Source organism: Miscanthus floridulus, chromosome 2 (genome assembly GCF_019320115.1).
Source record: "Miscanthus floridulus cultivar M001 chromosome 2, ASM1932011v1, whole genome shotgun sequence".
NCBI lineage: Eukaryota > Viridiplantae > Streptophyta > Magnoliopsida > Poales > Poaceae > Miscanthus > Miscanthus floridulus.
In genome coordinates this window covers 129,841,442-129,850,232 of record NC_089581.1, presented here as the reverse complement: position 1 = coordinate 129,850,232, position 8,791 = coordinate 129,841,442, and the positions used below count along the sequence as shown (strand labels likewise).

General features: G+C 50.6%; 1 protein-coding gene across 14 annotated transcripts in view; it reads right to left on the bottom strand.

The window, feature by feature from the left end:
- The window catches only part of LOC136529852 (uncharacterized), a 32,240-nt gene extending 23,791 nt beyond the window's left edge, over nucleotides 1-8,449 (bottom strand). For 6 of the 14 annotated variants that reach the window (XM_066522938.1, XM_066522913.1, XM_066522926.1 and 3 more), the window contains exons 1-4: nucleotides 5,955-8,447; nucleotides 3,838-4,556; nucleotides 3,353-3,436; nucleotides 2,370-2,514 (exon numbers count right to left, since the gene is read on the bottom strand). In XM_066522938.1, coding sequence (XP_066379035.1) covers nucleotides 6,042-7,211 — 1,170 coding nt within the window. In that variant the 5' untranslated portion in view covers nucleotides 7,212-8,447 and the 3' untranslated portion in view covers nucleotides 2,370-2,514; nucleotides 3,353-3,436; nucleotides 3,838-4,556; nucleotides 5,955-6,041. The other 8 variants (XM_066522966.1, XM_066522955.1, XM_066522960.1 and 5 more) reach the window with 8 other exon arrangements.
- Nucleotides 8,450-8,791: the final 342 nt, after the last annotated feature.

The window sequence follows — 8,791 nt, the reverse complement described above, 5'->3', positions numbered from 1 at the left end:
CTGCACACGCAGACAGACAGGCTTTCCTAGCCGACCTGGAGCAGCTCGCCCCACCTGACAACCAGCCCTGGATGGTCTTTGGCGACTTCAACCTCGCACGATTCCCGTGGAGAAGAACAACAGCGCCTTCCACTCCTCCGAGGCCGCTCGGTTGAACAATATGTTAGCAACCCAACTAGGATTGCCCTCAGTTACTTGATTCAAGTAGCAAATAAGCAGGTACAGAAGACTTAGGACGAAGACGAACAGTACAGCTAATAGAAGGAAAAGATATTCTGTTGTATGATAATTTTATTGATGCCGAATGCCCCCTTCCTTCCTCTTGTAGCTGCTGCTGGGGCATGTTGCGAGGGCTTGTTGCGAGGTGACTGGGCCGTGGCCCATAAGAGAGGCAGCCCAACTGATGCAGGTACCTGACATTCCCCTCCCCTTAGGCGGCTTGCCCCCAAGCCGCTGATATTGTAGCCAACCATATGATCACCAGAGTCTTCAATTGCGCAGAAAACCATAGGATCAGACATTTCAAACCTTCCGCTATCTTGGGAATAGAGTTGGGCTTTTTATCCGATTCCCTGAATAGTAGTAACTTGGACTTCCTATCAGCTGCATAGCAGTAGAAGAACGGCCATTGGGGCCACAGAACCACGCCAGCTTGAGGGAGACGCAGAAGCACAGGTGGCGGCCAAGGGTGCTTCAAAAGCATAACAGAAGGAGAATCTCCCACATCACTGGAACCCAAAGCAATATGCTGATGTCTGACCCTTGCAATAAAACTTCGGAGCATAGCAAGTGAACGTGCATCAATCAGGGCAGAGCAATTGCAACTGAACGTGTGTATGTTCCAAATCAAGTAGCCAAGCACCATCTCCTTATCCATAGGTACAGGCCAACTGGATAATGCCAGAAACCACTTCAAGGTCCAGTACCCATAGATAGGAGCAATAGCCAAAAAGAGAACCCAGGAAATTCCATCATCTATGAATTCAGCCAATGCAGGTACCTGCCATGGTGGCTTCCAGAGTAAGTGAAAACACAGCCAGTTAGAAAGCCAAACCACTACTGTAAAGAACCCAGTTGTTGTTCCAATTTCAGCTCTGTCCAAGAAGCTGAACTGAACACCATCAGCCTGCTCAAACTGCACATCAAGTAAATATCCCAAGAATACTAGACTGGTTGCACCATTGCCTTGGCAGCATCCACCAGCTGCTGCAGGGTTGCAAGAAGCACCATCTGTTCTGGTTTCTTCAAGGGATTCTTTGCCACCATTTATCATGTTTCGAAGCTGAAGAGCTTGCTTCTGCTGCTCCTCAGATAAACCCATCTGCCCCTTCCATAGATGGTCCACAACTTCTCCTTGTCCAATATGTTTATGCAGCAAAACAGGCACATCATCAGGAACAACATATCCATACCCATGACCAAGCACTTCTCCCTTGGCATTAGAACTGAAAATGATGACGTTTCCTGCATTCATAGTATTTGGAAGATCTTGCGTGTTAGCAAACACGAGCAACACAGCGTGACGTGACTCATCCTCATTCAGCATTCTGAACTTGAATCCTTTGTCTCGGCTTAGTACCGGTAAGACAGTCACATGTTGTCTTGTATAACTTTCCAGATATACTAGAAACACCGGCGCGGCATTGCCGCGCCCAGCTCGGAGGAGGCCAGCTGCCCAGCCCATTGGAATTTTTTATATATGTCGTTGATGCTTTACTTTTGTAAAGAGTACTCTAATTTTCTGGCTATCTTTGAACGCACCAATTTGTTGCATCGGCTGATACAATTGGATTATAGTAAAGAGTAGAGATTGTTAACAGGGATATTTGTTCTTCCTTTATTCGGAGTGAATTAGTTCGCATATGTTTCATCAGTAAGAGTATTTTGGATGTATGGATTTCACTGAGATTCTTAAGTTTTTTTCTGAACTGAGTGGACTTTGCTTTGAATGGGATCCAAGTGAAAGCACTCAACAAACAGAGTTTGCCATCCCATTCAACGCTCGCTGAACAAACTGAGATAGTATGGTCTTGTCGTCAACTCTGAGGTGAAGATAACGTCACCACAGCGGGCAGCCGACGGGAGCAAGTCCGGGGACTGAGCTAGACGGAACGTATTGGTGCCAGTCGGCAAGCGCCTGCTACCATGGTTGCCACGTACCTGTTCTCACTGGGGCTAACAGGCAGGGTGTGTGACAATTCTGTAATTCAATTAACAGTTACAGATTTGAGGGCGTGACTCATGGAGACAGCTGACTGACATAAATGCTACTAAGAGAACAGAAGATTTGTTGCATGCAATGGTGATGTAGCAGCAGTCAAAGTTGACAGTTAAGGTGTTCAACCAACAGTTTGAGATGTGCAAAGTACCTTTTGTGGCTTTGAGCAGCCTGTTTTCCCTCTTTGCTTTGGCATGGGCACGGCGTCGACACAGAATGGCATCATATTGCTTATTGTTCACTTAAATTGGTGCTTCTGTTGGCATATTCAGTGGTATAAACATTCGCGCTCCAGGCTGCACTGACAAACACAAATGGTGGAAGATAAGCAATAAGATGTACTTTTATAAATATTGTACAGATTTCCTATTTGAAAATGGAAGCATCAAATAAAGATTTCTTTGCAGATCCTCATTTATTAGAAAGCAGGCCATGTAAAAGATATTGCTTCAGCATAGCATCTATAAAGAAATGTCATCAGATTATAGCTATACTATTTGTGCCCACTTAAAATAATACAATTTTGAAGTGGTACAGTGTTAGGTTTTTATATATTTTGTAGATGATAATATTGGTTTTCAGTTAATCATATTCCTTTCGTTTCATAGAGCAATTACAAATGCATTGATCCTTGCGAAAATGGGGTCTCAATTTAGGCAGTGCATGGCACACAAACGCTACAGATGTACTTTTATAAATATTGTACAGATTTCCTATTTGAAAATGGAAGCATCAAATAAAGATTTCTTTGCAGATCCTCATTTATTAGAAAGCAGGCCATGTAAAAGATATTGCTTCAGCATAGCATCTATAAAGAAATGTCATCAGATTATAGCCATACTATTTGTGCCCACTTAAAATAATACAATTTTGAAGTGGTACAGTGTTAGGTTTTTATATATTTTGTAGATGATAATATTGGTTTTCAGTTAATCATATTCCTTTCGTTTCATAGAGCAATTACAAATGCATTGATCCTTGCGAAAATGGGGTCTCAATTTAGGCAGTGCATGGCACACAAACGCTACAGCAAAAAAGATCTAGCAAGCAAATGGTATCGAATGTGTTAAAAACCATGAATCTCTGCAGAATAGGATAAATGCGTGAAAAGTATATATTATTGCCAGTACTTACCTTGGAAGCACCAAACATATTCGCAGCATAAATATGAAAATCCCTTGGAAGCCAGAGAACATCATTGTCAGGTCCATGGAAGATCTGCAGAATGGTAATATGGGAAACAACATCTTCATCAGGTGCGAAGAAAAAAATGTTTATTTTTTAACTTTAATAGGCAAAAGAATTATGAGAACTCTAATGTAGCCTAATGTCATGAGAAGAAGTGCCGGCACCCTGTAACTAAACAATAGTGTTTTTTTTTTTTTTTTTTTTTGGGGGGGGGGGGGGGGGGGTCCATCAAATATTTAATATTAAGTTTGACAAACATAGTTGGAAAACAACATCATTAATACTGGGCAATGAAAGTATATGGGTACGTGCTATTTTATTATTAGTACCATGTTAAGTATAAAGTATATATACATTGTGAAGAAAAGGAGTGCATCCCAAAACTGGAGACTGGAGAAACATGCAAAATAGAAAGAGGAGGCATAGCATACCTAAATTCGGCAGCTAACTTTATAGTAATCGAAAATGAGGTAACCGAAGAACTTGGTGACCCAATAAAACTATTTTGCTGCTGGTGCATATGAGGAAACCTTGACTGCCAATATGTGTATCAGTAAATCAGTTTGAGGAAAGCACCAATGCATATATGACTATATCATTCACGCAGTTATCATCCATCAGGTAGAGATCATGTGGAGCATCTTACGATTATTACCTGAAAGGGGAAAAAGCATCACTAAACTATTCAGTGTTGGATTTCCTCTCATTGTAATCATAGAGCACATATTCAGGGTCAGAGTTGTACATGGTAAACCCATAATGATCAAAGCAATTCAGCTAAACATATTTTAGAGACCCAGTGAGAATTGGGGACCGTAAAAACTGACATCATTCCGTAAGCCTGAATGGCCTAGGATTGGGTGATTTCTCTGAGCCTCTCCTTGCTCTTCTGGTTCTGCATTTACCTACCTGCATTTACCTACCTGAATTGAGAAAAGCTCCCTTTTTCAACACTGGCCATTACTCTTGACTCTGAGCCATTCAACTAATCGTTACAACAGAGTCTTCTAGGATGAAGCGGTCCTCCTTGACCTACAGTGTAGCAGCAGAGAAAAGCTCCCTTTTTCAACACTGGCCATTACTCTTGACTCTGAGCCATTCAACTAATCGTTACAACAGAGTCTTCTAGGATGAAGTGGTCCTCCTTGACCTACAGTGTAGCAGAAACACAGGGATTTTTTTTATAAGGTGCCAATCTGAGCAATGTATTGAAATTAAAAAATGTGACTGAAATTGGAAGAACGGCAATTGTACTATTCAGATCCGGCACCAAGGGAGAGGAAGAGTGGGCGCGCGGAGTGGATCCGGCAGCAGGGCCGGCCGCGGAGCAGCGGAGTGCGTCGCAAGATGGAGCCGGAGATGGTGGGGGCGGGCTCGCGGCGCCGGCGGCCTCAAGGCTACCAGCGGCGGCATGGCGACCTCGGGGAGGGAGCGTCTGTGCCGGGAGGCAGCCACCGGCGGGGCACCACCGGGGGCTGCGCCGCCCAGCCTGGGAGCCACCGGGCTGGCAGTGCGAAGCGTGCGGAGGTGGCCGCGCGCAGGCACAGGAGAGCTAGCGAGGGTAGCACGGGCCGGCTTCCAACCACGCCTCGTGCTCCTCTGCATGCCCCTTCCACTTCTGCTGCTACAGCCAGGAAGGAAACTGACCCTGATCTGATCCCTATCCCTACTCCCAGAACTAGAGGAGATGCTCAACCTGCTATGGCTTTGTAGGTCACTGGCGCCCTATTTGTAGGCAGGCAAGCAGCCTGCAGCAATGGTGGAGTAGTATTGATTCAGTGGTGCTCGCTCCAGTAGTACTAGCTGGTAGTAGCTGCTGCAGCGCCACCACGTCGGGAGAGAGAGAGAGAGAAGAAGGGAGGCTGCGGCGGTGACGCGAGCGGCGGAGAGGCAGCGCCGGGGACCGGCGGGGGTTTGCCACGGCGTTGGTGCGTAGGCAGCGAGAGAGGAAGCGCCGGGATGGGGAGGATGGACCCGTTTTTTTTTCGTGTGGGTCGAGGGCTTTTTTTAAAACAAAACTGAGAGGAGGCCTGAACTGCGGGTTGATTCGACTAAAGTTCGAGGGTTTTTTTTGTAAAAAGACCGCGGCTCGCCCGATCTGAGCCGTCCACGCGGCCGATCGAACGGCCGCGAAAAGCGGGCGACGTGGCACGCTGTCCGGCCGCGGTTTGGGCGCAGGATTCATATAGAAAGATGAGCTCTGGACCAAAATGCTGCACATAAGCTGAGCAATGAACCTCATCCAGTGACAGCAAAAACATAAGGAACTGAGTAGTTGATTTGCAACACAATGTTGGCTGCTCAATCAGATGATGTAAATCTTGATTGCACTCTGCTGGTACAGGCTTCACAAACTGACTAGTCATTTGATTTGGTGGTGGCCTCACTGACATCAACAAGACCACGAACTCTATACTGGCAATATCAAAGTGCATATGCAGAGACCAAGAATATCGATTGATACGACTACCCATGAGATTGAGGAACCCCAAAGCACAGTAACCCAACCACCCAGAGAATTGCCATGTCAATGTAGCACCTGCAGTACCTCATTGGTAGCTCCACATTTCGTTGAACATCTGTGCTGCAGGAACGGAGAGAGCACCAGACTTGCTCAAATCAGCAGCCAGTACCATCATGGATGCATCTCGTGGAGGAGTAGGGATTGGTGAAGCCGTTGTCGCATCCCGTGGTGGTAGGAGAGTCGGGGCTGCTGCGTGGTGGTGAGCTCGGACACGCCGTGGAGGCCGGCGATGGACTGCGTCGCGGACCTCGTGGAGACCGGCGCCACCGTCATCAGGCTGGGCTCGGCGTTCCATGCGGACATGAGCGGGCCCAACCTCACCATGCGGCCGATGCCGGATCCGGATGCCGGGGCGGAGCTGACGGAGTCGGACTTCCTGGCGAGCGTCACGCCGGTGACCGAGGCGCTGGTGTTCATGTCCATCTCCTCGGGGCCGCTGGGGCTGATGGGGACAGAGGTGTACCCGGGCCAGCGCCCGGACACGGAGTAGTGGACGAGCGAGTGTAGCGCGGACGCGCTGGCGGAGTTCTGGACGAGGTTGGAAGCGGCGGAGACGGAGACGGGCACGCCTCGGTCGAACTCGAGGGCGAAGTACACCATATCCGCGGCGGTGTCGACGGAGACGAGCACGTCCTGGTCAAACTCGAGGGCGAGGAGCGCCAGACCCAGCGTGCGAGCTGCCGTTGGCGCGCGGCGTCCGCGTAGTAGCCGCAGACGAGGCGGGGCGGCCTGGTGACGTTGGTGGCGCAGGAGAGCGCGGTGGTGCACGCGTGGGGAGGCGGTTGAGGACGGACTGGCGCAGCGGGTACATGAACGACAGCCTGGGCTCGTCGGTGGAGGCGACCTTGCCCGCGGTACCGGAGAGCTCGGAGTCGAAGGCGGCGTCGGGCGCGGGCGCGGGCGCGACAGAGGAGACGCAGAGGTGTGGTGGCCTGGCGACCGCCCGCATCCCGGCCTCGCGCTTGGTGAGCGCCTCCTCGAGGCCCGCGATGTTGGCGTCCTGCAGCTTCTCCTCGAGCTCCTGGATCTGGTGCGGGTACTCCGCGGGGAGAGACTCCTCGGGCTCGATCTCCTCGAGCACGGCGGCGGAGGTGACGTCGGACGCGGGACGGGCCCGTGGGAGAGGGCGGCCCAGTTGTCAGCAACGACGAGCTGCGTCGCGCCGGACTGCTCGAGGCCGCCGGTGCGGAGCTCGGCGCCGGCGCCCCACCGCTCCAGGCTGGCCAAAGTCCGCGAGAAGCGCTGCTCCCCAACTCTTGTTCGGCTAGACCCGGTCTTCATCGACGATTGTTGGGACTCCTTGTTCCCCAACACCACTCTCTCGGCCCGCACCCGTATCGTCTCTGACCATGCCCCCCTCCTTGCGGCTATCTCCACCAAGCTGTCCAGATCTCCTTGCTTCCGCTACGAGAAGTATTGGGCCAACCAGCCTGGTTTTCGTAGACCTTGTCTCCGTCGCCCGGACCGGCCCTGCCTCCGGCGCGGCAAACCGTTCTCTCTATTCCCGCATCAAGGTCTGCCGCCATGAGTGCAGACACTGGGTGAAGCGGCTCAAATCCCCCCGGGTAGCGGGAAAATGACCTCTGAGCCCTCATCGACTCCCTTGACCTCCTCGAAGAGTGCCAGCTCCTCCACCCGCTCGAGCGTAGCCTCTGCCTCAACCTTCCAAAATGTTCTCCGAGACAAGCTCACCTATTGGCGCCAACGCTTTCAGCCTAAAACTTGCCTTCGAGTGGGATAAAACTCTCATTTTTTTCCACGCATCTACTTCCGGCAGAGACGAAGGAAGCACATCCCGGAGCTTTAGGACGGCGACTCTCTCTGCTCTTCCCATGCTTCCAAGGCTATTATCCTCCACAACTTCTACTCAAACCTCCTTAGCCTCGCCATGCCAACTCACTGGGACTTCTCCCTTTCGAACCTTTACCCATCCTTTGCTGTCAACGATCAAGCCCTTACTGAGCCTTTCTCCCTCGATGAGGCCGCCGCGACGCTCTTCGCTATGGACTCAAATTCTAGCCCCAGGGCGGACGACTTTGGTCCAGCCTTCTACCGTTCCTACTGAAGCCACACGAAACATGATGTCCTGGCCTCCCTGAACTCCTTCCACGGGGGGTCCGCCGATCTGGATGGCCCCAACCCGCGCCCACCTTGTCCTCCTCCCCAATAATGACGGAGCAAATTCGGCAGACACCTTCAGGCCAATCTCCCTCCAAAACTGTCTGATGAAGCTAGTTACTAAAATCCTTGCAAATCAACTCAGGCCCTACATCTCCGCTCTGATACCGGACCAGACCGGCTTTGTCCACGGGAGGAACATTGCGGAAAAATTCATCTATGCCGCCGACCTCCTAAGCTGCTACCACAAGAGACGCAAGCCTACCGCCGTCCTCAAACTTGATTTCAAAAAGGCTTTTGACTCGGTCTCTTGGGACAGCCTCGATCGTATTATGCGTGCTTGTGGCTTCGGTGACTTGTGGCGCGACTGGATTTCCTGCACCCTTCGCACAGGCAAGACATCCATCCTCCTGAACGGCGTCTCGAGTCGCTGGTTTCAGTGCCGTCGTGGACTCGGCCAAGGCGACCCCATCTCCCCATACCTCTTCATCAGCGTTGCAGACGTCTTGCAATGCCTGCTGCAGAAGGCTGCCACCGATGGTCTGGTCTGCCACCCCATCATCCCTCCCTCCCCTATCCGGTCCTCCAATATGCGGACGACAAGCTCATCCTGATAAAAGGCGACATCGATGGTTTCACAAACCTAAAGAACGTCCTTGACAGCTTCTCACCCGCCACCGGTCTGCACATTAATTTCCATAAATCCACCTTCATCCCAATGCAATTGATGGGGATGCTGCTGG